The sequence below is a fragment of the Leptomonas pyrrhocoris genome (assembly GCF_001293395.1).
Source record: "Leptomonas pyrrhocoris isolate H10 chromosome Unknown, whole genome shotgun sequence".
In the NCBI taxonomy this organism is placed as follows: Eukaryota; Euglenozoa; class Kinetoplastea; order Trypanosomatida; family Trypanosomatidae; genus Leptomonas; species Leptomonas pyrrhocoris.
In genome coordinates this window covers 1,499,612-1,525,285 of record NW_015438357.1, presented here as the reverse complement: position 1 = coordinate 1,525,285, position 25,674 = coordinate 1,499,612, and the positions used below count along the sequence as shown (strand labels likewise).

Genomic DNA, 25,674 nt, shown 5'->3' with positions numbered 1-25,674 from the left:
GTTGTTTGGCGGAGTGCGTCCAAACCTCGTCCCCTCAACTGCAGCTGCTATCATAGTAACATACGAAGCACCAGCAGCGAAAAGGGGAAAATGTATAGAACACGATGACAGTATCTATCGTGGCGTAGCTGGATACGTCGCTGCAGCCTAAAGCGCGTAGCTTTCAGTTTTCTTCCCCTTCTCATTCTGTTTTTCAAATACTCTTCAACAGTCCATTCCCTCCCTCCATCCTTCAATGCCTTTTCTTTACGTTTTGCCGGTCTGCTGAAGCGTTGTAAAGAAGCAAGGAAAAAGGCCGCTGCCTCAGAAGAAGAAGCGGAGAGACATTTAGGACCGCTGAGCATCACAGCGTGGAGTGGGAGAAGGAGCCATGTCACTGGACAAGGGTCGCATCTCTATCGTCAGCTCCACTAAGGTGGACGGCGACAAGCTGAGCAGCGTCGGCGACACCGCCGACTCCCTCATCCCGGAGAGCCGGCGGCAGCAAATGCGCAGCGAGAAGTGTTGCCCCCTCTGCTGCGTCATGTACGGCTCCATCATCTCCACCTTCGCCGTGTTTTTCATCGCCAGCTCTGCCACGGCCGTCTCCATCTTCGCCGAGTCCCGCGTCAACTACACCATTAACGGTGTCATGCGACAAATCGGCTGGATCGCCTTTCCCGGAACGCTTGTGGGGGCCAGCTTGCACTACTTTTTGGCGGAGGCCATGTGGAGCGGAAAGCACAACTCGTGGGGTCAAGCGTGGACAAAGGCGACCATCGTGAACGCCGGTCTGTGGTCCGCAGTCGTTGGCCTCGGTACCCTCGGGTGGCGGAAGGGGCTGCCCCAGACAGCAGCGGGCCGCCGCCTCTACCACCGCTATCCAATTCCATCGGAACCGCTCGAAACCCGGCTGCTGCGCTCCAGTCACGAGTTTTTTACCGGGATGGGTGCAACCTACTGGCTGAGTGGGGTGGCGAGTGGCCACCTTGGCTTCGTGACATGCGTTACGTTTTGTGTGGCGACGGATCGGCCGTATATGATGATGGCCCCGCACGGTGGCTACGCGCGTCGCTGCATGCCGCCGTGGCGTCGGCAACAGCTGGAGCAGATAGCGTTGGGCGCCAGCGCGTCTGCGGCAAAGGAGGCAGCGCTGCAGCAGCCGGCGAAGCAGAAAGTTATCAGGTAGAAGGAAGTTCTCGGTTTTTTTTTTGTTGTGTGTGTGTGTGTGTGTGTGGAGGGTGAACAGAACTTTTGAGACGATCTCTGAAGCACCGTTAGGGCAGTGGCCAGCTGTAGCTGAGTGGTGTTGCGGTGGCTGTTGTTGAGTCTGGTGCGAAGCTTAGGTGTTCATAGTTTTCGTACTCGTTGCCGGACATGTGTTCAACGAAATAATTTATGAAAGACATGAGATTGTAAACCTGAGATCTGAAGACGTATTTGGGATGATGTGGGCGACTCTTACAGCGGCCTTCTAGAGCGTCCACTGTGTATGTGCGTGTGTGAGTTGTCGCTTGCGGGCTATCTGGTGTTATTATTATTATTATTGTTATTACTGATTTCATTACACGATGTTCACTTTTTTTTTCCCAACTTCATCATGTCGTCTCTTCTCCTCATCAGCAAGGTACATACACTCCGTAGCCACCTTCCCTAAATCATCATGACGAAAGACAGACTACGGTACAGGCTGTCGCGGAGGCACGCACACGGTGCAGAGGAGGTGGAGCGCGCCATCGGCATCACCTGTACGCGAAACGCACGCAAAAATGAAGTGCAGCGCCCGGTAGCTTTAATGAAGTGGGCATTTGACGACTACGTGGTAGAGGAAGAGTTACCAGACGAACTCTTTGTCTCAGCGCAAGCGTCATCGGCAGCACCGGTGGAAGACCGCGTAGGCACGTCCATCAGCACGTCTGTCGCTACGACCGTAGCAGCGACGACGTATCCCGTGAGCTTCGTCCTGCAGCTGGTCAGCGAAGGCGTCCCCGACCCCGTCGTGGAGGGACTTCTGCGAGAGCGATTGCCGCGTTCCATCTCCTTTCACTTTCTCACGCAGGTCGACTTTGTGAGCTGCGCCTCCCGCTACGTGTGGGTGCGGTGCGGGGAGGAGAGCGCTCACACACTGCCAAGGGCGTTTTGGAGGGACCAGCACTGGCACTCGGGCGGGGGTGACGTGTATGTGAGTCCTGTCCGCCGCATCAAGGTGAGTTCAAAAGCTGCCGCCTTCCCGACACATCTCCTTCCCTGCACACGTTACACAATCACCCTGCGCAACATTCAGGGCAGCCTCGGCGACGTCCTTCCGCAGCTGCGAAGCGTCGCGGAGAGCGGCTTCGTGAATTACTCGCATGTCGCGCGGCACGGCGTGGGACTCGCGCGCATCTACGACGACGCGAAGCTGTTGCTGCAGCGCGACTATTCGCGCTTTCTTTGTCATCATCTGCAGCGACTTACCGAAGGCACCACGCACGTGCACCGTGAGATGCAGCTGCTGCTGGAGGTGCTCAGCTCTCCGCGTAGCACCGGGGGCGACTGGAAAGGTGCCAAGGAGGGAATGGAGCTCGCCGTGAAGAACGACGCACAGGTGTATGCGCGAGCACGTCAGAGCGGGCTGTACGCGTCTCATCACAACCTTCTGTTGGACTTTGTGCGGCGTGCGGCGGACCTCATGCCGCGCCACCACGACTCTGCCCAACTCATTCGCGAAGCGGTGAAGCCGTTGGTGCTGCAGGAGACACTGCACGCCATCACCGATGTGCACTTCAACGCATTTGCCTCTCTGCGGTGGCAGCAAAGCGGTCCGCAGGTAAAAGTGGGTGATCTCGTGCGTGTGTCGGGTGATCCTTCGGTACTGGCGGAAGTGAGGGGTGAAGAGGACTGTTTTGCAGGCGCGGCGGACCATGTGAACGGCTTCATGACGTCCTCTGCACATCAAGACTGGTCGAGCGTGAGGCCGGAGAGCGAGGCGCGGGTTGCGCCGTGCGCCGTGAAACGCGTTACATCCACGGCCGAAGCCGCTCAACACTCCATCCTCGACGTTGTCCTGCCCACTTTCGGCAAAGGGATTGATGAACTCGTGCCTGCCCTCGGGGACGGCACTGAGGCCAACTTGTTCGCCAACTTGGTGCGCGAACTTCGTGTGGAGGGGCTCGCAAAGATGCATTTGGCTCCTCGTGCCGCCCTTCGCCCGCTTGTTCAGCGACCGCACCGCATGTCGTTCTACGTCGTCGATGAGAAGCGGGGATGGGACTGGGAGGAAGACGCGGGATCTGCCGCTCTCAAGAAAAGCCTCTACCACGATCAAGATGGACTTCTTCGCTACCGCTCTCCCTTGGCGAAGCGTTCCGCCAAGAACATGATTGCCCGCGCGGGCATTCGAGAGGCGGTGGCGCGAAACTTTTTCCTGAAACCTGCCCGCAAACCCGGGATGGTCTGTGTGTTGCAGCTGACTCTTCCTGCGGGCTGTCACGCCACTTCGGCAATACGTGAGGCTTTCATGGTGGCCACCCTCTCTCCATCCGCGATTTTTCGACTGTTGGCGAAGTAGCATGATGTCTCTTCTATTCTTTTTTTTTTCTGGTTCCCTGGCGAAAGCAACGCGGCTCTCCCTTCACATATTCTCTTACGATAACTAATCGAATGAAGGACCGAGCTATAAAACGGCTAGAAGAAAAGTGATGGGTGCATTGGGTGAAAGCTCTGCGACTCCTTTGATACACACTTGGCGAAGGTTTCACAGCCGTGCGCTTGAGATTGCACTTTAATGGGGAAGCACTGCTGGCAACGCAGATGCCTTTTTTTTTTTGGTTGTTGTTTCATTGTGTCTGCTTTGGAAAACACTCCCTCTCTGTGTTCCTTGTTCTCACCACCACCATTTCCTGGAGTTGACGCCGCTCTGTTGCCCAGCGCTGTGCGCTCCCTACCTACTTTCGTATTGGGGATTTGTGCTGCCATCAGCGGCTCCAACTCTCTCTCTCTTGCGCACTCCTAGAACTTTCAGTACGCCAACGAGTAATATATCGCAACGCGCCACGAGTAATGTCCCGCGTGCATGTGAGCTTGCGACTCCGGTTCGTGAAGCTGCCAAACATTGACAGCGAGCGCGTGTTTCGCGACACAATCTCATTTAGTGACCCGGACGATCGCAGCTATGATGATCTGCGCGCGCTTGTCGAAGCCAAGATCACATTTATGGAGCTTCCGTTGTCAGAGTTCACCGTCTTTTACACCGAGGAGGAGACGCGCGATCGTCTCGTGGTCGACAACGCTCTCTTCAGCTCCCTCCTGCGGCAGTGGAGCCGCAAAGTGGCGAAGGAGCGCAGCGCGCGGCAGCAGCCACCAGCAGCCGTTTTACCGATGCTGCTGGGCGACTCGGCCTCTCAATGTGTTGATAATTTGGATAACTTGTTGCGGTCGAGCATTGGCGCAGGGGCGGGCGGCGGCAGCAACAGTGACGACGAAGGCAACGATGACGACGCAAGAGCACCTGATGCGGTCGCCTGCTTCGAAATTGAGCTTGCACGCACACCGGCAGCCGTGCCGGACCTGGTACGGAGCTCCGCGTTTCCCGCAAGGTTCACGACATCCCCACTAGTGATGCCGCCGGTCCAATTCGCCGCTCTCACACGCGAAAACCTCACGCGGCTCTGTGAGGCCAAAGTCGGCAACAACAGTAGCAGTCACCACAATAACAGCAACAATAGTAATGTCAACTACCCTGCTGAGGACTCCTCCCTTAACGCCCCCGCGCCGATCCTCAGTCCTGCCACACCGGTGGACCCGAACGGAGACGTGCACGTGCGTGTGCACGCGCTTACCTGTCCCCCCACGTACGTGAAATTTTTCCTACGCTGCGTCATCTTGGCGATCCGCTTCAAAACACCAAAGCCCGGCATGACGGTAGCAGAGTTGGACCTGGGCGACGCGGAGGACGTCACACAGGCGATTACCGCGGTGACCTTTGACGAGGTGGTGCACAAAGCCATTCGCGACCACCTGCGTGGCGACCGCCGGCAGGTGCTCGAGCTGCGGCAGGTGTACGTGCGCCGCAAGAACGACGTCGACATGCGCTATCAAACAAACCCACACCCGCTGCTGCTGCGTCTGGACAGGTCGTCGAAGCTGGAGGTGGTCCGCATTCTTGCGACGCCGGCACCGCAGCCCGGGAGCAGTGGGGTTGTGACGGTGCGGGAGCAGCTCGGCTCGGCGGGTGTGGTGGACGTAACGCAGCTCATGCGACTGCAACAGCAGCAGCAGCAGCGCAACAACAGTCGCCTAGGCGGCGCGTTTTCCTCTGAGAGTGGCGTGTCGGTGACGTTGCAGGGCGACGCCTTCCCCCCAGCTGTATCCTCCTCGTCGTCGTCCTCCGGTCCACGACGCACGACCTTCACCATCAACGGCAACAGTGGCAACGCAGGGGCGAGCGTGGCTCTCGTGAGTGGGGTGGTGCCTTCCGCGTATGGCCAGGAGCTCCGTGCACGTCAAGAGCTGCTCCTCCGGCAGGCCCCACCGGTGCTTGCTGCTCCCTTGGAGCCGGGTGTACCCTACGTGACGGCGCGTGATGTGCGTCAGCGGGTGCCACTGGTGGAACAGCACGCAAATCGCGAGGAGCAGCGGAAACAGCGCATTCGTCGCAAAACGGAGGTCAGCACACGGTGCCTGTTGTGTGGGCTGGACTGCAACGACGAGCAGGCGTGTATGGCGATCGTGCGCCAGCAGCTCACGAAGAATATACGCAATCGCGGCGCGCGCACGCCCACCTTCGCGGAGGTGAAACGAGACTTGTGCGATCACCGCCGTGTTCCGCCCGGCAAGGAGCCGACGCGACAGTACTGCACGCACACGTTTGTGAACACTTCCACCCGCACTGTTCACGTCGTGCATCCGAGATGCGCGCACCTCTGCTCGGCCTACCAAAGTGGTAATGAGCTGGAGGACATCGCGGAGTGCGAGCTGGCGATGAACGTCTGCGCTTTGTGTGGCATGCCTGGTGCGTGTGTGGCCTGCTACCACCCTCAATGCACGGAAATGTACCACATCGTGTGCGCCTTGTACTGTGGCGGCTACGTCAACTTCGGGCAGCGCGACCCTTTCCTGCCCTGTCCCGCGTGTCCGCGCCACACGCAGGTCCCCATGACCACGAGGAAGAGACGGGAGGAGGGGAGCAACGTTCTTCACGTCGACCACAGCTGCTGGGAGGACGGCGTCGCCTTCGATTCGCGCGTGGTGGAGTCGACGGACCTGCGCGACCCGGACGAAAATGACGGTGAGTAACACACACATTTTTTTTTTGCTTTCAATTCATAGAGGAACGACTTTTGTCTCGTCTCGAAGTCGCTGAAAAGCGCACGGCGGAGAGAGGGACCGCGTCGTCATAGATGCACGTCTGTATACCTGCAACTAGGTTGGCGGGTCAACTCGCAGCAGTGGCGGGTTGAACCCAACACTGCTTGAAGGGTACCCAATAATAATAATAATACCAGAGAAACGCTCGAAAGTGAACGACGATGAGGAGGGGTTTTGTGTTTCTCTTCGTTAACATGCCTGTTGGGCAGCGCCACTGTCAAGCGTCAAGAGGATCTCGTCTCATCAAATCGTTTCCGCAAAGCGGCTCTGATTGAGTTTCGCACTCTGACAGAAGAGCGCCTCACACACACATATATTTCGTTGATCCTCTGGCTGTGGGCGGTGTGAGGTTGGTCGTGTGTTCTTGATGTTACTGTTGTTTTGCTCGTTTCGACTGGAAACTCCGCAAAAGTGCATCCTGTAACAACGTGTGCTGTACAAACGTGCAACGCGGACTGCGACGCCGTACATAAAACAGGCGCTGTGCGTTTCGCGGCAGAAAAACAGGAACAAAGCAAAGAATCATTCTGTTGGAATGCACTGACACGTGCACAAAGACACTGCTCACTACCCTCCTTACGCCTCTTTTCGCTTCTCATGATCTCTCCCTTCATTTATCTACGACGCATGAATCACACTTCCTGCCCAAAGCTAAGACTCTCGCTTCCAGTTTAGAAAGACACAGTAAAAAAACAAAACACACAAATACAAAGGACATCAATTTGTTTGAAACGACTACAATCCTTGCATTTCTCTCTGCGCTATTGCTTTCCCAATGTTCTCATCTTTTTTCCTCTTGAGCCTCCTCATCGCAAGCACCGTCATACAGCCAGTGTTTTCTGCTGAATACAGGATGTTTCATAACATAAGTGAGGTGAAGAACACCACAGAAGTTGTATGGTTGAGCAGGAGGGGAGACAATTCCCCCTGCAAACGGCCCTGGACACCCATTCGATGTGGCATCTTCCACCAGTTTACCTTTGTTGGTACGTGTGATGCAGAAGGACATTGCTCTTGCCCAGTAGTCTGTCGTGACATGTGGGGTATGTTTCCTTTTCCACCTGGCATTCCACCCCGAATCGAGGCTTATGATGTTAACAGGCCAGATGGTCTACATCCTTGGGCTAACTACAGGGATAAAGCACTCTCCGTTGCTCAATCTGTATACAACTGCCTTGCGAAAGACACGACGAGGTTGATTCGAACGCTGTTATCAGGGGCTTTTAGCTGGGACGCAGCTGGAGTGAACTCATACAATCAGTGGTTTGAGTACAATGAGGCAGCTATTGATAATTCTACTCCTGTGTATTGGCACACTCGGGTGTGGAACAAACAGGTGCTGGTGCATCCTGGCGATTTCAAGTCGAAGCTCTCAGTCTCGAGCCACTGGTTCAACAGGGGTCTAAGTATTTGTGTGACTAAGGACAATGACGAAGGAGATCTCTTGACTTCCGCAAAGAGGACGCATGATGGGTATATGATTTATTGTGCGACTACCTCATGGGGAGCTGCAAAGGTCATAAACGGCAACGAAGGCAGCGCAGTTATTGATGTTGACGCGTGTTTTGATGTGGATGTGGGTCAACAGATTGCGCACTGTGTTTTAGTGGAGATGGAAAGGAGGGAAAGATTCGATGTCTGCGCAGGTTGTGAGCAAGGCAATTTTGAGAATTGTGTGGCATATTCCCTCGGTGGTCACAAGGTTATTCCGATTTCTATCTTTCCCAGCGGAGCAGAAACCAACGCGGCTATCAGCAAGTACACTGAGTTTCGAGATAGTTTGTTCGAGGAGATTAACGTTATGCAGGGTCCATTTTTCTGGGCTAGATCATTTGCGCAGGAATTGTGGAACAACCAGTCGAAGGAGCGTCAGAGTGTGTGTCCGACAACTAACTTTGCATTTGCCCACTTACTTTTAATTATTTTGGATGATTGTTTTGTTGTTTCTGTAACTTCTTTCCCCGGTCCACGGACTCCCTCTGGCAGTTTAGCCCGCCCGTGTGGTGGGTGCAGAGACCTGGTTTTTTTTTCCCAGTTGGGTGCGAAGATGGCGGCGCGACGATGGCGAGGGTTCACGTGAGGTGCGGAGTGATCCTGGTCGCGCTGCCACTCCCGTCCCGGAAGTGGTGGAGACGGACGAAGAGGCGCCGCAAGAGGTCGTCAACGCGGTCGAAACGCCAGTCACAACGACTTTAAACTGGCATGGGAACGGACATCCCGGAAGTCCGGTGGGTGCTGCGGTCACGCGGCGACCGGAGGTGGGCGAGCCACTTCCCGGGAGCCAACAGCCGCCGGTCCGCCCGCCCGACAACTCTCGCCAACAGCAACGCACAGCAGTGGAGGGCCCGACACTTGGACGGTTCCCCATCGTTGCCGATACTGGCAGGCTGTCCAGTCCCCGAACTTGGTACATACACGCGGACAAGCCACCGCACATCAGCCAGCTCGCATGGAACCAAATCACCCCGCAGATGCGGTTCATGCACATTCGATGGCTGAAGGAGCTTCGCAGCATGCCAGCGGACCTGCTGCGGTTCCCCCTGCCAAGCGCGGCGCTGGAGCTGGTGCGTCGCATGGCGCACGCAAGACATTGGAAGTGGGCGACGACGGCCAAGGCGCTATCCGCCATCAGCGGCGCTCTGCGGAGCCTGCCGCTCTACACGAACTTCTCCTTTGCAGTGGACCTGTCCAAGGACCCCGAGTTTGCAGCCGGCCTACAGGCAGCGCATCGCTACGAGCGCGAGGAGGAGAAGGAACCGCCTGCGCCGATCACGCACGAGCAGTACCGCGCCGCGTGGAAGAAGCTGGACGAGGTGAGCCCCATCGCGCGGCTGTATCTGGCCATGATGTGGGCCTTTGCCGCTCGCCCCTCGGACGTGGCGTCGATGCGGCGCAAGGACGTGATACTGTCTCCTGTGCCGGAGGATGGGGGTGCGCAGGATGTGGAGGAGGAGCAGACAAGCGTGGCACACCCGGCGGCCAGCGGCGGACGGCGGAGCACGGCGCTGGTGAACATCACGGTCACGATGCGCGAGAACAAGGGCGCGCGTTTCCGCGGCCCGTACCCGGTGGCGTCGCAGCTGATCGGGACGGACGCGTCCACACTGCAGCAGCTGCTGCACGAGCGGCGCTGCGCAGCACTGATCCGGAAGCAGCGCTCCCCGACCACTCCCGCGTGGCGATGGTGACCGATCACTTTCCCATTGTCCATGCCCAGCGCCACCTCAACGGGTACGGCGGCATAGGACGCGGGTACGCTCTGAATCGACTCTACGAGTACACGTACAACCTATGGGCAGAGAGAAACATCGATGTTGTGTTCTTTTACATTGCGGGCGCCGTGAACCCGGCGGATACCTATTCACGCAACTTTGGGGAGAACGACTACTTCTCTTGTCTGACTGTGGATAGAGCGGCCGGGCTCAGTCTCCCGCCGCTGTCCAGCACCTACTCGCCGCTCTGTGAGGGCAACGAGGACGCTCTGTGCCAAAGCAGGACCATAGAGGTTCATCCAACCGGACAAGCCATTTTTTTTTTTAATTCATTGCTCTTCAACCTTCTCTCTCTCTAGTTTCAATCTTTTTAAAGTGTTTTCTTTGTTTGTCACTGGTGTTTTTCCTTCCCCTTTCGCATTTTCCACCAAGCCGATATCTTTATTTTTGGGTTTTGCTTCAAGATTATTGCTTCTGTTTCCCACTTTTTTCTTCCGCCGGCATGCGGATCTGCGGGTGCCCCATTTCCTTGGCTGCACCCCGCTTTCGCTCGGAGCATCGCGTTCACCCAGCGACTGTGCATGCACCGCTTTGGGTTTTCTTTCCCGTTTCCGTTTTTCTTTTTCTCCGGGCATCAGATCTTTTTGTTTTCCTCTCTTTAAGCCCCTTCCAGCGCCCCTCACGGAGGCTCGTTGCGGGGACACCGGGCACCTCTCGGATGAAAGAGAGGGTATGCTTGTCCCTCCCGCGCTTGTGCGTCGGGGACGGTGTGTATTTTTTCCTTTTCTGGGTACCTCGACCCGCTGTACGCATTCCGGCTGAGCTCTTCGCTGCCGGCCCGGCTGCCGCCTTTGGTTGCGCGCTGTTATGTCTGCGATAGTGACTCTCGTTGAATGAGCACTGCGCTGCCGGTGTCTTTCTTGTGATAACCCGTGTGTTTTCCATTGAGTCTGATTTGACCCGAAGCTCGGCCGCGTCCTCCGGGGGAAGGCGGTCGGCTTCTTAAAGCCACAGTGAATTGCAACGACGCAACACCAGCGAATAAAATGAGCGACAGTGATGCGGAGCCAATGTGGGCCCGCGAGTGTGCACAGCGTCCGTCGCGCGAACCACGAGGGTTTGCCGTTTTGCATTCTTCGCACCGTTGCTTATGTATCTGGTGGCGTCGACGCACACACAGTGCCATAACATAGCACCCAGGTCATCAGTTAGTACAATTTTCTGATGGCAACGACCCATTTCTTTCTTTTCCCGCCCGCCCAACCCCATTCGGCCCCGCTTTGGGGGCGGACTTGGAAAAGAAAGCTACCTTTTCGTTACTAATCCTAAAAAGTCAAAATATAATTCAGGTTTTTTTTTTCTCAGCAAACTCACCAGTGTTTAAGAGTTTCTAACCTCCTGTCCTACAGATAGAAGAATGATTATGCTGTACAGCCTGAAGCATCTTCTACCGAACCTTTACTTTCAACCTATTTTCCCCTTCACCTTTCTCTACCTAAATCATCTACAATTATTCTGTCGTTGTATTGAGAAAACCGCAGCAGCGAATGTCCGGTGAGACCTCGCTTCGGCACGCATTCTTCCGTTCTGTCGATAAATACTCATTGCACACTCGGATTTGATGGACGAACCGGTCACTTCGAAGCTGACACCGCCGCCCAAAGGCAGCGAGCTGCTGCGCGAGAACCTGTTCGAAGAAAATGCGGACGAGGACGAAGGGGAGCTGCTGAAGCGTCGGGAGCCGACGATGCTGCGCAAAGGCAGAAAACTCGTTGCCCCCTCCTTCGACGGGTCCAAAAAGTACACCGTCGTCTTCGATTTGGATGAAACGGTCGTCTACGCCCGTGACGGCCCCCTGTACGCGCGGGCGTACCTGAAAGACCTCTTTCGCTCTATCAAGGACGATTTTGAGGTGATCGTGTGGACCGCCGGCGAGCGCGACTACGCGAAGTGCATTTTGGAGGAGATCAACGAGGATCACATCATCCAGCATCTCGTCTACCGCCACAAGAAGTGGTTTAATGAGGAGGACTACACGAAGGATCTTCGCCAGTTAGGGCGGGATCTGAACTACACGATCATGATCGAGAACACGCCGGACTGCGTGCGGGCCAATCCGCAGAACGGCATTATTGTGGAAGATTTTGAGGTGCTGCCGGAGACCACCGATGACGACAACTCGGTGCCTCCGTCTCCCGTCGTGTCACCACCGCCGCAGCAGGCGCAGTGGGCAACGACAGCACCGGTCGGGGGGCACCCCGCCTTCGCAGATGCGAAGGACAAGTCGGACTTGACAACCCGCACCGTCGCCACCGTCGCAGCACCCACAGAGGCGACAGAGGCGGGCAAGGAGGAGAGCACGTCTCCCTCACAGGCGAGACGGCGCCGCACTACGGATCGGACGCTTTTTTTGCTGCGCGAAGTCCTGCTGTCGCTGGTGAAGAGCGGCGACACCGTGCCTGCCTTTTTAGCCTCGTGTGAGCTCCTATCACAGCAGACGGTCATCGGCTCCGACAGAAACGAGATATCCATCTACCACCTAGGCACGCGGCGGCGACGGAAAGATGCGGGGGCGCCACGAAAGGTGGTGAGAGTCAACCGGGACAAGGCGGCGCCCTCCACCGCGGTAGTGGAAGAGCCTCCCGCCAACACCTCCGCCGAGGCGTTAACCGCGTCAGAGGACGCACCAGTGAACGGCAGCGACAACGGCAGCACCAGCGGCGGCCAACTACTGTTGTCGGGTAAAAAACGCCAGCGCAGGTCTGAGACGTCGTTGGACGAGACGCCGTTGCTGCCCAGCCACTCGGCGGACAGTTTCGAAGGCGCATAGAAGAAAACGGGATGTCTGGAGAGTGTTGCGCGGCGATGGCGATGGACAGAGGTTCTGATGGTGCGGCGGTAATAAGATTTCCCCTCTGCTTTCTCGCGTTCCCTTGGTGGATGTTGTGGAGCTGCTGTACATTAGAAATCATCTTTTTCTTTCTTGCTTCCCTTCTTGCGCGGTGCCGTGCTTCTCCTCTGTTGCTCCTCCAAAGAGCTGTAAATCACTAACAAAAGAAGAAGTGCCTTCCTTGTTGAAGCAGGTGTTCTGTGTTGTTGGAAATGTCGAGGACGTAAATCTATGGCAAAACAACGATCGTTATGTCCGCTTCAAGTGCTTTTCTTGGAGTTCCATCCGCTCACGCGTGTAAGCGTCGTTTCTTTTGGTAGAGGGTTGTGGCTCTCTCTTCATCACCGTTTCACTGCTATTATGGTTGTTGTTGCATGCCCTTCCCTCCGTGTTGTCCTCCTCTCCCACTGCAAACGCCCACACGGAAAGCGAATTACGGTCGAGTCTTCATTGTTGGATGCTTGCAGGGTTTGGTTTGTTATTCTAATTTTTGTTTGTTTTCGAGGAAAGAAAAGGTGAAAGATGAAATTGGCACCGCGCGAGCATCGCACGCGCGCGGACTACCTCGTTGACAACGCCGACGCGCTGCAGCTCGGACGTATCTTCTTGGGCTGGGGCAAAAAAAGGAGCCATGCAAAGAAGGCTCGCACAGACGCGGTGAAGGACACGCAGACGACAGCGAAGACAGTCAGTAAAGCGGAGCCGAAGAAAGCCGCCACCCCGGCAAAAACAAGCGCCCGCCCCCCAGCCAAAAGGAGGCTGGCGACGGGCGCGGCGCAGCGCCTCGTGGCAAAGACGACGGCATCACCGCCATCTCGTCGCCGACCCTCTCCTTCCAAAACCGCGGCGCCGCCCGCAAAGAAGGCCGCGCCCGCTGCCAAGGCCCCGTTCCCCCGGCCGCCAGCACCAGCGCTGCCAACGCCGCGCCAGCCGGCTTCCCTGGTAAAAAGCCACCGTTCCAAAGCGGTCTCCACCGCGAAGCCACGTGCGCGTCGCTCGGCCGCGCCGCCGGTCATTCCCAAACCGGTCCCGACGCCAGCTCTTCCCGCCCACACGCCGGGCGACGCCGCGGAGAACGCGGGCAACAGCCAGCTGGTGAGCATCACCGTGCGCACCATGAACGGCAGCAGCTTCCGCCTCGTCTTGACGGCGGACACAATTTTGTACGAGTTAAAGCGCCAGATTCTTGGTGTGGTTGCGCCTGGGCCGACAGAGCCGAACATTTTTCAGCGGCTGCCGATGCTCGTTATGAACGGGCGGGCACTCATGCCGGACAACGCCACCCTGCGCTCCCTGCGCTTCACGCCCCTTTCTACCGTCTACTGTTTCCCGGAGCCGAGTTGAGCTCACTCACGCAAAAAACCTCCCCTGCCATTTTAGTAAGCCCCTGTTGTCGTTACTTCGAGCGCGCTGCGCACGTGCAACTCTACAGTCATGATGCCTCCCAATACCAGCGAACGAGAAAAGAAAAAATGAAAAGCCACCGCCGCGCGAAATGTTTGCAGGCTGGCCTCGTCGTCTTCCCCCACCCCTCCCGCCGCCCGAAATGGAACCGGCGGGAGGAAAAGCGAGGATGGAAAACACAAACCGACAACGAAAAAGGGCGAAAGCCAGCGAACGCCCCCGCGCAATACGTGAGGGCGAGCAACGCCATCACCCCTCTCTGTTCTTTCCACTTTTTTGTTGTTTGCTTCTCGCGAAAAAGGAACAGTTGCACAAAGCGATGCCATGAGGAATACGATTCACCGCTGCACGCATTTTCACTCCAGGAGCCGCTCGCGAAGACACTCGACGGCGGCCGCCTCAAGGCCGAGCTGGTTCTTCGCGTACGCGTCCACACTCCCGTAGCGCTCCTCCACGTAATCCAGCGCAGCCGCCAGGTAGGTTTCGTCCACGTGCCATAATATATCGTGCACCTCGCGGTCCATGCTGATGGCGTCAAAGTACGCGTTCGGCTCCGTCGGCGGCTGGAAGAAGCGGTTCGTCAGCATGTAATCCTCGAGAATCGTGCCGCGAGGCACCATGAGCAAGTGCAAGATGAGGGCCGCCATGAAACCGGTTCGGTCCTTGCCCGCGGTGCAGTGGAAAAGAATGAACTGCGAGCCGTCGGCCGCGAAGGCGCGACTCGCCAGAAAGCGGAGCACCTGCGCAAACTGATCACAGCACTCGTCGATGCGCCTGCGATAGGTGCGGTGGAGAAGATCGCGCGCTAGGGCAGGGGTGAGGTGAACGCCGGGATGCCACAGCTTCGTCACGAGCGAGCCACCGATGGGAAGCAGCACGTGGTCGATGCCGGGGAACGAGTACGGCTTCTGCGTCACCTCGCGTGGGCTGCTGAGATCAAAGGTGTGCGTCAAGTGCAGCTGCTCCACCAGAACGCTCTGCGCCACGTCGGGCGGGACGTTGTGCGGGCTGTCGCTGCGGAATACGAGACCTTGACGCACGCGCACGAACGGCACGGTCTTGGTGTAGCCGCCGATGTCTCTCATGTTTGACGTCCCTGCGACGTTCACCGCGCGCTTCACAAAGCCTCGCATTTTCGTAGATGTGAGTATACATGTCTGTGTGTTCGTTGCCAAGGAAGTATCGATGCATGTTGAGCGGGAGTTGAGGCAGACAGCGATGAGTGAGAAAGAAGAGAACAATCACTGACGCACGCTATCTGCGGAGGGTTTGGACGAGCAACGAAGAAAGCAATCCAAAAGGGAAGCGGAACAACAGTGACAAAGATGAAGGCTCACCGTTATCACGTGTCTGTTGCAGCATCCTTTCTTTCAGCGCGCCGAGGCACCGCTGTCAAAAATACATATGCATACTGTAATCATTTGATGGAAGAAAACGATTCGGGGAAGTAGCAAGCAGTCGAGTAAAAACAAAAAGCTGACGCAGACAGAGGTATAAAGGAAGTACCATCACAGAATGCCCGACACGTAAGACATGCAGCTAAACGTAGTAGTCGAAGGGTATTCGACTGCGGCCAAGTGGACCAAAAAGGCGCCGAGCGAAGTGCTTGCAGTAATCGCCACCGCGCACCTCTTCCACTGGCACGCACCCTGGCAGTTCGCCCGACTCCGCCTGTTGCTCGCGCCGCATTGTCTCTTTTGTTGTCTCGTTCGTGGCGCTCAGCACGACGTATCGACCGGCGCACGGAAGCACCATCATCCCACCAACAATGGCCCCCACGATGCAGGCGACCGACCCGGCCGCGACCCCAAGCAAGTGCATGTCCTCGTTGCCCTGAGAGAAGTCGGTGGAGACGACCACCGCGAACGATCGGATGCCAACGTAGAGCGCCAAGATGGTTGTGATGATGAAAAAGCCGCCAAAGAAGCGGAAGGTTCGCTTCGCCACGCAGCTGCCGAGAACACCGCAGTGGTGGTCGTAGTCGGCCACGCAGACGTCGCAGAACTTGCAATGGCTGCTGCGCGGGGGGCGGAGGATGTGGCACGTCTTGCACACCTTACACTCCACCGGCTTCCCGTCAACCACGACCGTCGCCGGCCCGCTCGGCTGCTCCGACAGCGGCGCCGGAGGAATCACCCCCGGATCGAGGGTGACGGACAGCGTCAGGCACGTCAATGAGCCTACGGTGAGGACGAAGGTGATGAGGTAGCTAAACCACTCCTTCGGCGGCACCACGAGGGTCACGAAGAGGATGACAAAGAAGAGAATCGGCCCTGCGACGAAGGAGGCGTGCCAGCTCTCTTGCGTCAGTACGCAGCACCACACCAACCGCAGCCGACCAAGAGCGCGCTTTGTCATACCCGGCGGAAGATGGAAACGGCCATCGTAGATGTTACTGTAGCGGCTCGCCGGCACCGCACTGGGTGGCACGTCGACCGGACTGCTGGAGAGCCGCACAGCTGACGCTGTCGTTGTTGCTGCTTGGTCTGCGGCGGTGAGGTGCTGCGTTGCGGAGGCCACATCCGAGCCGTCACTGTCGTCGCCACGATTTCGCGGAAGCGAGGAAGAAGGCAAGTTCGCGGCGTTACCACCAGCACCCGTAACTCCTGGCGGAGGCGGAATGACGACGGGACGCGCTGCTGTCGCTCCACTATCAGCGTGGACACGTCGCTGACATTCCAGATTGTGTAGGCTGTGGGAAGAGGCGGAGGACGTGTCTACCGACACCGTGACTGGGCCATCGTCTTTGCCCTCGCCCCGCAGCCTGACACTGAAAGCGGCAACCGCAGCAACGGGGGTGGCGTGCGGATGCGGAGCTTCGTTGTGAGGAAGAGACCCCACCTCATTTAGCGCGGCCGCGATGGTGATGTGCTCCATCAAAGCACCACGTATAATTATAGAAGAAATTCGTCGTTGCTCTATTTCTTTTGCTGCGCACAAGGACAGTTCTTACTGCGTCGAATGCCACTTTTCGAATAAACAAAAAGAGCAACGCAGAGCAGAGAAGGAACACAAAAGCAAAACGTGATGGACGAGAAGAGGAAGGAAAAAATATCGTGGAAGGGAAGAAAGGAGAAACAAAGGGAAAACAGCAGCAGGCATTGGTGACCAAAATGAAGCGAAGCAAATCGAGCGTTTGCGGCGTGACTGCCGCAGGAGGGGCTTTACCACATGAATCATAGCCGATCGCGTATAGTAACTATGGCTGCAGAAGATCGGGCATCAGTTTCGTTTTCTGCAGAGAGAGAAAAAGGTATTTCCATTATACGGTTGATGATGTATTAGCGCCGAGCCTGCAGAGAATCCATGAGGGGATTTGGAAGCGTACCAACACATTCCACGCTTTCATACCCCCTCACGCTGCCTTCGTCGCTGCCTGAGCGGCAGCCATCTTCGCCACTCGTGTCTGCTCCAGCTCCTCCTCCAGCGTGTCCACGTCAAAGCCCATACTACGCATCTCCTCCAAGTAGCGCTGCGTCGGGTCTTCGTCCTTCTCCGCACTTCCCGTTGCGGTTTCCTCGGCGGCCAGCTCCGCCTTTTTCCTTTTCATGGCCCACATAAACGCGCCCATGCCAATGGCGCACACCACAAAGGCACGCAGCCCACGATAAGCGATCTGCGTCAAAATCTTCGTGTTTTCGCCAAACGCCTGCTCGCCGATATCGTGGGCGAGACGAACTTGCTCCGCAGCCTTTGCATCCAGTTGCGGCGTGCTCGACGGGGCCGCTTTCATCTTCGCGGTGGACGGCGCGTTGACATCCGCCGTGCTGGCGGCTGTGGGCGGATGGACGCTCCGCGGCACCTGCGAGGACGACGGGCGGTATGCAGCAAGCGTGGCGGCGTAGCAGCACGTCCCGCTGCAGGTGAGACATCCAGAGGAGCGCATTGCACAACCGCGTGCAACGGCGCCCAAAACGATTCGCTGCATTGCGATCCACACGAGTTAATCGGTTTGAACTACTTATTTTGGCGCTCTTCCAAGAAAATAATAATAATAATAATAATATGAAAAGGATAGAATGGGATTATTTGTGATACCCATTTGTTGTTGCTGCTGTGAAAGCACTTGTATTGGAACAGTGGCAGCGTCCACAGCCCTGTCAGGTAATTTTGTGATCTGGTTAGGCTGGGTGAATGGTGCAGGTAAGATGCGAATCGCGGAGACAACAAAAAACGGGGAAGAGGCTGTGAGAGAAAACATCAAGATCGATAAATGGAGTACGCCGCGTCGTGGGGTTCAGCAAGAAAAAAAAAAGATGCCTAATAGAAGTAGAGAGGACCAACCACGTTCATTATTATTAGTATTACTTGCGACGCGTCTGTACATCTTACTTCATGCAACGGCGCCGACTGCCTCAATCGATGGGCCGACTAACGCAGGAAATGAGAATACATAGGCTTCTCGAAAATACCTCAGCCGTACTCACACCCTTCTGGAAGTACTGTTGCATTGCCTCCACCGTTGTCTTCACAGTTGCAATAACCTCCTCTCACAGGTAAAGGAAGGGAGCGAAGAGATAGAGAGAAACAGTTGCGCCGCCTTTCCGTTCCTAGGCAACACACAAGCAAACAAACGCCTTGGGGTAGTTGCAGCACATCTATATGTTTCTTGTCGGAGAGTACAAGAGAGAGAAAACAAACAAACAAAAAGCCATCGACAGCAAACCTCACGGAAAAATAGAGGTCAGCTTTCATCACGAGAAAAAAAAAAGAACACAAAAAACGGGAAAAGAAGGCTGCGTATAGAGACCAACGGAGACATTGAATTACCAAACAACGACAACAACAAAAAACGAGATGTCTCATCCCGCGTGAGACGCGAATGTACTGGAAGTGAACAAACGAACGACTTTGCTTGGCACAAAACCGTTTCTTCTGTTTCGTCTCTTCTTTTGCATTGTCTGGTATACTCTAAAAAAAAAAGGACATACAGATGCGAACTACCAGTCACCTGTTGCCTTCACCCCCGTGAGACGGTGAGCGCTATTCGTGCGCCGGCGCGTCACTTTGCGATTGAGCGGCCGACCACCCGCGTTGCTGCCCGTCTCGTTCCCCACCGACGCGTTCGTGTTTGTCCGCAGCAGCGGCCGGGCCTGGTGCCCGCCAAAGACGTGCGGGCTCTCCGTGCGGCTCAGCGCGCTCGTCGACGCCACACGTGCTAGGGCGGAGTTGGTGCGGCGCACAATCCCGCTCGGGATCTGCGGGGAGGCCCGCCGCGAGTTGACCGTCAGGAGTGAGTTCGTACGCGCCCGCTCCCTCGGTGCGTGAGTGGGCGAGGGGAGAGAGGAGATATTGCGACTGAAGGGGCTCCCGTGCATGCTGTTGTTGCGCCGCGGCGTTGGTGGACGCGGCGTGGTGCCGTTCTCCTTCAGCTCCGTAATGGCGTCTACCTTCCGTCCGAGAATGGTGATGACGGACTGCAAGTTTCGACAGTCTGCCTCGCGATCCGCTAACTCTTGAGTGATGTAGGAGAGGCGCTCCTCGAAGGACTCGCGTTGGCGGCGCAGTTCCGCGTCGAAGATTAACTTCTGGCGTAAAAGCTCGGAGCGCAGCGCGTCTACGTCGTCGGAGTTCATCTTTCTTTCTAATTCTAATAAATAAATATGTATGATGAATAGAACTCAGTGCCTGCGTACGTTGAAGAGAGTGAAAGAGCAGTGAAAAGGAGCAGCACTAGATGAAACACCCACAGCGAGAGGAAAGATGCAACGCCAATCAGAGAGCGCGCAATAATCGGCGTCGACGGGCAACCGTGTAGTGATGGCTTGCTTCTCGCACACACAGCAACTATAACAAAAGATTAAAATCTAAGACGCCTCCTCTGCGGCTATGGGATGTGAAGAAAGGGCAGAAGAACAGCCACAAGAAGGCGATGGCGTCGAACAAAAACAAGATGTAAGAAATCAAAAGTTGAGGGTAGGCTGGAGAGAGCGGGTACAGAACGTGATGAGAAGGGAAGGCTGTGCAGCCGACTTGCGTCCGATTTGTGAAAAGGAAGAGAAGAGTGTTCGCGAAGCTTAAAAGTGTACTTCAGTGTTTTCTGCTCTCAATGGAAAGTAAGGATGTGCAAACGGTGGATGGATGAATGCGCTGCTGAGCGGCACTCGTTCGTTGATGCATACGCGCTCTCAAAGGTGTGAAGGCGAATTTCTGTACGGAAGAAGAACAAAGAAAACCCATTAGAGCGCATCCTTCACAACAAGAATCATTGCAAATCGTTTTAAAAAGGAAAAATGTGAAGGACGAATCGAGCGATCTGCAATTCTGCGGTTCTCGAGTAGAAGAACAGAGTGTGGAGAGACGACACAAATAGGGGAAAAAAGGGCGGAACCAGACAAACAACAATAAGAAAAGAAACGCGGCGATGGGGCAATCGGGAGAGAAAAGAAAAGATACAAAAGTCAACCCCCGCACGTTTTCGCCAGCCGACGCGAGAAACTTCGAGGTTTAACACAAACCCCTACCACTCACTCTCACCTCGTACAAATCACTTTTCATTTCTAATACACATCTTTGAGGTAGCGATGGTCGGCCTCCATGCGGCGCAGAAACTCCAGTGAGACAATGCGAGTCATTCCGCCTTTGTTCTGCAACAACGCCGACAGCGCACGGTCGACGTCTTTGGCCATGAACGACGCGTCGCCAGAAAGGTAGACGAGACAACCGCCACCGCACGTACTCGTGAGCATGTCGTAAATCTGGTCTTTGTGCTTCTCAATCAAGTCCGTCACGTAAATCTTCTTCTCCTGATCGCGACTAAAGGCACTGTCGTGGTGCGTGATGACGGAGGTGGGCAGCAGTGCTGGTGGTTGCGCCTTGGACCGGTGTGCTGCCACGCCAGCGTGAGAACCCTGGTTTGCCGCGTCCCACGTCCGCATCTCCTCGGGGGTCATGGACCACCGCCGCACCTCGTCCTCCACAAAGTACTCCGTGGCGCGGTGCTGTGCGCCGAAGAGGAACATGGTCGGTCCGTACTGCGCCGTGGGCTGCTTGCGCATCAGGGCCTCCTTCTTGTAGCACAGACCCATCATCGCCGCGGCGCCGGTGCCGGGACCGATCATGAGCAGCGGCCGGCCCTCGCTGATGCGCTGCGGGAGGTGGAAGGACGAGATGCGCACGTAGCTGAACACCTCGTCGCCTTCGTGAACGCGATGACCCAGGTAGGAGCTGGCGAGCCCGTCGGTCAGCACGCGCACCATGATCTCCACCTGGGTGCCGTGGGAAAGCCGATCGGAGGCGATGGAGTAGAAGCGGGGCTGGATGCGTGGCATGACCTCGATAAGGTGTCCCAGTGGAATACAGCAGCAGCTCGGGAACTTCTCCAAGTAGTCGACGACGGTGCGCAGCTTCCGCGACTTGGCGGCCTCCTCGCCCTGGTGGCCAGCGGGCAGACTAATTAAGCGAAAGAACTCCTCCTGCTCTGCAGGGGCAGTGCAGTACTTCGCTAAAACGCGCAGTGTCGACTTTTTCGGCCGACCGCACAGATCCACGTAGCACTGCAGCACAACACTCAGCGGCACACAGGCGGGAAGAACGTTGTGCAGGAGGCCGCGCGATGGCACCAGCCTGCACAGCTCCACCGGCACGCCAAGGTCACTTTCTGGGATGGCGAGTGCCGCGGCGCAGCGGGCGACCATCTCGGGAGGGTTGGTGGGGAAGATGCTGAGGTGGTCGCCCGCCTGGTACGAGATGCCCGTGCCGGCTGTCTCGAAGCAGAATCGGTACACGGAGCTGCCGTCGCTGTCGCGGGGCGGGGTGAGCTGCACCTTGGAGAGCACACGGATGCGTGCTGGATTGAGCAGTGACGGCTCCAGCAGCGCAGGGGGCGGAGGAAAAGGCAGGCGGGCAGGGCTGGGTTGGATGCTGTTCTCCCTTGGCTCAGCGATGATGCGTCCGCTTTCCTTGGTGGTGTTGATGTCCGCCTTGGTGGCGCTGCTGCTCGGAGCTGCATCAGTGGTGGTGGTGCCAGCAGCATCCGGTGTGGCCGTCGCGCCAGCGTACAAATAACGAAATACGTACTCCGGCTTTGGTGGGGCGCGGGTGCCAGTCGTCAGGACCAGGCCGCATTTCTCCTCCAGCGCCTTCATCACCTGCTCCTGCCACTCATCAAACACGTCCTCTTGCAGACCGGACCGCGCATCGCCAAAGCCGACGCGGTGCAGGTTGATGCCACCACCCTTCTTGAGCAGTGTGTTGGTGTCCGTGGCGCAGCGGCAGTAATACTTGTAGGAGCTGTCCCCCAAACCAAACACAGCGTGGTAGATATCTTTAAACGGCAGCTCTGGCCGTGTGGTGGCGGTGGGTGCGGGGGTGTCCGCCGCAGAAGCCACTGCAGACGATGAGGCGGTCGGTGTTGTTGCTTTTTGCACCGCCAGTTGCATCTCATGAAAAAGAGATATAAAGTTGCCCGTCGGTTCGCCTTCCCCAGCCGTGGCGACGATAAATATGTACACCAGCGGTGCGCGTGCGGCACCGTTCGCAGCGGCCTTGATCGGGTGGAAGAGCGGGACATTCTCTTTGTTGCTGTACAGATATTCCTCGAGGTACGCCCAGCGACTTGGGTCAACGAGGGCCGTCTGCACGCCACGGTCGCGCAGTGAGATGGCAAACCCCTTCGCCAGCGCTTCTGCATTGCCGGACTCGCTGCCGTAAATCACGTGCACAACGGCGCCGTTCTCGTCTTTTTCGGTCTCGCTGACGTCGACGGAGTGGTGCGAGACGTTATCTCCAGAGAATCCGAGGAGCGACTGCTTGTGCACTTCACGAGCGGCGCGGAGTTGCTTGGCGTAGCGCTCCGCAAACTCACGGCGCTCGCGCTGCGTCCGGCGGTGGCGCAGCAGCACGACCACCGAAGTCGTGCCAAGCGCCAGCAAGCCGACAAAAGCAAAGACGCGCTTCTGCATTCGCGTTCACTAACGAATAAGAACAAAAAAGACGCGAGAAAATGAGTAGCCGGCGAGAAATACAAAGAAGAAAGTAGCTGGGCGTGACAGGACCAGGCAACACCTGTTAGCCTCACTCCTTACAGACAATTATTATTGTTATATTCACCTCGTCTACCGGTTTATCTATTGCTAGGTTTTATTGCGTGTGTATGAATATGTAAAAGGAAAAAGAAGATACCAATGACAACAGAACAGTTGACAAAGAAAAGAGCAAAGAGAAAAATACGAACAAGAACAATAAAAAGAGAAGCGTTGGCAGCTCCGTCTTCACCGCGTGAGAGAGAGAGCTTATTATTATTATTATTATTATTATTATTATTATTATTATAGAAGACTGGGGCCAAATGTTGGACGAGCGTAGGCCACAAATTTGAAACAGGAAAAAAGAAAGAGCAAACAAGAATAAACTCAGGCAGAACGCACACGGCCGCAACACAAGATGAGCCAAAGGCAAAGCGAATGGAAAAGATGGCAAGATAATATTTTCAGTATCAGAACAGCGGGGTTTTGTTTTATGTTTATACTTAAAAAAGCAGTTGAGACGTTTAGATAGACTTTGTAATGGGTGTTGTTGAATAAAACAAATAAAAAAGAAATCAAAGGGCAAGCTTTTCTTCAACAGAAAGCACTCGTACGCGGGTAACACGTTACGCATTGCATGCAGACAAATGATAAAGGCAGAGAGGGGGAGAGAGAAGAGAAGACGATGCGATAGGAAAGTAAGTGTGGAAGATCAATGAAAAGCGGGAAGTGAAGCTGGTCAGTGTTTCCTCTGATTGTTATTTGCATGTTTTCCTCTTCTCTTAGCACAGGAATCCGCTGCTCGCAGTGGAGTTTAACCCCGTTGCCATGAGAAGCGCTTGAGTACAAAAACAAAACGCAAGCCCCCGAAAGGAAAGAGCGTTATCTCTGTGTAGTCGTGCTCGAGCGCGGCTGCCGAAGCTGCAGCTGTTGCCCTTACCGCACCTTTTATTATTATTGTCGTTGTTTAAAGGAACGCAGAAGCTGTTCTTTCTTAAACTGGTGACTACTTCCTCTTAGGCTTGGTTTACTAATTAGATGACACAATTATATCGGCGATGAAGAAGGCATCCTTATTACTCGAATCAAAACAGTACTCAGAAGAGAAAAAGACAACGGATTGCTCAGGGTTACTTCTCCGGGTTGCGCATCTTGCGCTTCACCTCTACCCGTGGACCACGCGTCTTGAACTCCGTCTTTCCCTCCACCAACGGGCGAAGGTCCTTCGGCATCTTACGGCGCGGGTTCGTCATCACACCGGCCCACGACGGCATGTCGGAGTTGGTGCGTGGCTTCTTGAAGTTCGACTCGCCCTCATCGCGGCGGCCACGCTTGCGATCGTTCACCTTATTTTTATCGTGACCATTGTCGCTGCGGCGCTTCTCTCGACGGCTCGTGGAAGCGGCCTTCACGTCCTTCGACTTGTTCACGTGCACAATGCGAAGCTCCCGTCCATTGAGCTGGTTACCGCGTGTGGCCACCGCCGGACCCACCGAGGAGGCATGCATAAATTCCACATAGCCGAACCCTTTGCACGAGCCCGTCTCGCGGTCCCGCACCAGCCGCACCCGCTTCACGTCCGGCACGCCGTGTTCCTGAAAGAAGTTCCACACATCCTCCTCCGTTGTGTCGTAGGCGACGTTGCCGAGAAAAATGGACGTCTCCGGTGGGTACGCTCGACTCTCCACATCCATTGTTGTGACGACGAGGTGGCGGTTGTGGAACACCAATCCGTTCTTGTCCAGCGCCGGTGCAATCGACTCCGCCGCGTCAAAGAGAACGTACGCCGTGGCGCTGTATTTGTCGTCCTTCTTGATCTCCCCGCGCAGCACGCGCACCGCACGACCGAGGTTCTGGTGCTTCTCGTCCGGCTCCTCCAACGTTTGGCAGCGCACGCGCACGGAATCAATGCTGCCGCAGGACTTGAAGATCTTCTCCACATCCCGCTTCTGAATCGTGTTGGGCAGGTTGCCCACAAACACCGTGCGCGCGTCCTCCTCCTCGTTGGAGTGGAGGGCGTGACGGAGCACTTGCTTCTTCGTGTGCTTGCGGCTGCGTCGCTCTTCCTGCATGGCGAGCTCCTGCTCAATCTCCTTCGTGTCAAAGACACTCTCAAACAGATTCTTTTTCTTTCCGTTCGTGTCATCGCCGGCGAAGGAGGATGAGGCAGCGGCAGCAGCGGCAGCGGCAGCAGCTCGCACGGCGTCCCCCACCGCCGTGTCCTTGCCGCCCTTCTTCTTGTGGCTCTTCTTGTTTTCACCAGCCGCCGGGTCCGCCGCCGCCCGCTTCGCCTCCAGATCGCGCATCAGCTTACTCTTCTCTCGCCGCGTCAGCTTCTTCACCTGCGGGGCCGTGGCGAACAGATCAACGGCGCTCTTCTGAAGCGGCTGGAAGTTGAAGGCGGGGGCGGCTGCGGCTGCGGCCGACGCCCCGCTCGTTTCCAGTGATCCATCCATTGCGATGTTACACGTGGCTAAGAGCAGTTCTTGTAAATCACAACGTTCTATAGTCGACTTTACGGGGAGGGAGGCAGGGAAGCGTGCGGTTTAGAGGTAGAACAGCGGTGAGAAACGCGTTTGTTGAAAATGAAGGAGAAGAGAGGAATAATAGCAATAAAAGCGCCGTTGCCGATGCGCGCAGGGTATTATGCAGCGTCATCGTCTGCCGAAGTTACGATTCAATCTTGAAGGGAGGAGGACAGCGCCATGAAAACATGTACGTAAGGCTCACAGAGTTCGCTAAGCAGAGCCGGCGATACACATAACGCACACGCGAGCATCAGCGAAATGCGTGCTGTAACGCACATCTATACTCTGGTCTTGTATCCCTTTGAATTCATTTTGTTTTCTCTCGCTCTCACTCTTTGGGAATGCGG

At 56.2% G+C, this 25,674-nt stretch overlaps 13 protein-coding genes across 16 annotated transcripts; 7 read left to right on the top strand and 6 right to left on the bottom strand.

Moving 5' to 3' along the window:
• Window positions 1-210: 210 nt before the first annotated feature.
• ABB37_00481 (putative mitochondrial hypothetical protein) lies at window positions 211-1,168 on the top strand (the record flags this gene model as incomplete). 2 transcript variants are annotated; one of them, XM_015796679.1, is made up of 1 exon in its annotated part: window positions 211-1,168. In XM_015796679.1, the coding sequence occupies exon 1, from the start codon at window positions 371-373 to the stop codon at window positions 1,166-1,168; it is 798 nt and encodes a 265-aa protein (XP_015664687.1). In that variant the 5' UTR covers window positions 211-370. The 2 variants fall into 2 exon arrangements, with proteins under 2 accessions (XP_015664687.1, XP_015664686.1); XM_015796678.1 differs by having other exon boundaries at window positions 270-1,168.
• A 433-nt stretch (window positions 1,169-1,601) lies between these two features.
• On the top strand, window positions 1,602-3,529 carry ABB37_00480 (hypothetical protein; the record flags this gene model as incomplete). Its single annotated transcript, XM_015796677.1, has 1 exon — window positions 1,602-3,529. Exon 1 carries the CDS (start codon window positions 1,643-1,645, stop codon window positions 3,527-3,529), a length of 1,887 nt encoding a protein of 628 aa, XP_015664685.1. The 5' UTR covers window positions 1,602-1,642.
• Window positions 3,530-3,887: 358 nt separating this feature from the next.
• On the top strand, window positions 3,888-6,255 carry ABB37_00479 (hypothetical protein; the record flags this gene model as incomplete). The annotated part of the gene is made up of 1 exon (XM_015796676.1): window positions 3,888-6,255. The coding sequence occupies exon 1, from the start codon at window positions 4,021-4,023 to the stop codon at window positions 6,253-6,255; it is 2,235 nt and encodes a 744-aa protein (XP_015664684.1). The 5' UTR covers window positions 3,888-4,020.
• A 722-nt stretch (window positions 6,256-6,977) lies between these two features.
• ABB37_00478 (hypothetical protein) lies at window positions 6,978-8,407 on the top strand (the record flags this gene model as incomplete). The annotated part of the gene is made up of 1 exon (XM_015796675.1): window positions 6,978-8,407. Exon 1 carries the CDS (start codon window positions 7,103-7,105, stop codon window positions 8,405-8,407), a length of 1,305 nt encoding a protein of 434 aa, XP_015664683.1. The 5' UTR covers window positions 6,978-7,102.
• Window positions 8,408-8,776: 369 nt separating this feature from the next.
• On the top strand, window positions 8,777-9,898 carry ABB37_00476 (hypothetical protein; the record flags this gene model as incomplete). Its single annotated transcript, XM_015796674.1, has 1 exon — window positions 8,777-9,898. One exon carries the CDS (start codon window positions 8,777-8,779, stop codon window positions 9,896-9,898), a length of 1,122 nt encoding a protein of 373 aa, XP_015664682.1.
• Window positions 9,899-11,079: 1,181 nt separating this feature from the next.
• On the top strand, window positions 11,080-12,369 carry ABB37_00475 (hypothetical protein; the record flags this gene model as incomplete). The annotated part of the gene is made up of 1 exon (XM_015796673.1): window positions 11,080-12,369. The coding sequence occupies exon 1, from the start codon at window positions 11,161-11,163 to the stop codon at window positions 12,367-12,369; it is 1,209 nt and encodes a 402-aa protein (XP_015664681.1). The 5' UTR covers window positions 11,080-11,160.
• Window positions 12,370-12,857: 488 nt separating this feature from the next.
• On the top strand, window positions 12,858-13,773 carry ABB37_00474 (hypothetical protein; the record flags this gene model as incomplete). Its single annotated transcript, XM_015796672.1, has 1 exon — window positions 12,858-13,773. The coding sequence occupies exon 1, from the start codon at window positions 12,952-12,954 to the stop codon at window positions 13,771-13,773; it is 822 nt and encodes a 273-aa protein (XP_015664680.1). The 5' UTR covers window positions 12,858-12,951.
• A 416-nt stretch (window positions 13,774-14,189) lies between these two features.
• Window positions 14,190-14,966, bottom strand: ABB37_00473 (hypothetical protein; the record flags this gene model as incomplete). Its single annotated transcript, XM_015796671.1, has 1 exon — window positions 14,190-14,966. One exon carries the CDS (start codon window positions 14,964-14,966, stop codon window positions 14,190-14,192), a length of 777 nt encoding a protein of 258 aa, XP_015664679.1.
• Window positions 14,967-15,372: 406 nt separating this feature from the next.
• ABB37_00472 (hypothetical protein) lies at window positions 15,373-16,802 on the bottom strand (the record flags this gene model as incomplete). Its single annotated transcript, XM_015796670.1, has 1 exon — window positions 15,373-16,802. Exon 1 carries the CDS (start codon window positions 16,708-16,710, stop codon window positions 15,373-15,375), a length of 1,338 nt encoding a protein of 445 aa, XP_015664678.1. The 5' UTR covers window positions 16,711-16,802.
• A 386-nt stretch (window positions 16,803-17,188) lies between these two features.
• Window positions 17,189-17,961, bottom strand: ABB37_00471 (hypothetical protein; the record flags this gene model as incomplete). Its single annotated transcript, XM_015796669.1, has 1 exon — window positions 17,189-17,961. Exon 1 carries the CDS (start codon window positions 17,717-17,719, stop codon window positions 17,189-17,191), a length of 531 nt encoding a protein of 176 aa, XP_015664677.1. The 5' UTR covers window positions 17,720-17,961.
• An 812-nt stretch (window positions 17,962-18,773) lies between these two features.
• Window positions 18,774-19,756, bottom strand: ABB37_00470 (hypothetical protein; the record flags this gene model as incomplete). 2 transcript variants are annotated; one of them, XM_015796667.1, is made up of 1 exon in its annotated part: window positions 18,774-19,756. In XM_015796667.1, the coding sequence occupies exon 1, from the start codon at window positions 19,407-19,409 to the stop codon at window positions 18,774-18,776; it is 636 nt and encodes a 211-aa protein (XP_015664675.1). In that variant the 5' UTR covers window positions 19,410-19,756. The 2 variants fall into 2 exon arrangements, with proteins under 2 accessions (XP_015664675.1, XP_015664676.1); XM_015796668.1 differs by having other exon boundaries at window positions 18,774-19,662.
• A 577-nt stretch (window positions 19,757-20,333) lies between these two features.
• Window positions 20,334-23,408, bottom strand: ABB37_00469 (putative mitochondrial cytochrome P450 reductase; the record flags this gene model as incomplete). 2 transcript variants are annotated; one of them, XM_015796665.1, is made up of 1 exon in its annotated part: window positions 20,334-23,408. In XM_015796665.1, exon 1 carries the CDS (start codon window positions 22,734-22,736, stop codon window positions 20,334-20,336), a length of 2,403 nt encoding a protein of 800 aa, XP_015664673.1. In that variant the 5' UTR covers window positions 22,737-23,408. The 2 variants fall into 2 exon arrangements, with proteins under 2 accessions (XP_015664673.1, XP_015664674.1); XM_015796666.1 differs by having other exon boundaries at window positions 20,334-23,393.
• Window positions 23,409-23,929: 521 nt separating this feature from the next.
• On the bottom strand, window positions 23,930-25,314 carry ABB37_00468 (putative RNA binding protein; the record flags this gene model as incomplete). Its single annotated transcript, XM_015796664.1, has 1 exon — window positions 23,930-25,314. The coding sequence occupies exon 1, from the start codon at window positions 25,253-25,255 to the stop codon at window positions 23,930-23,932; it is 1,326 nt and encodes a 441-aa protein (XP_015664672.1). The 5' UTR covers window positions 25,256-25,314.
• Between the last annotated feature and the right edge of the window lie 360 nt (window positions 25,315-25,674).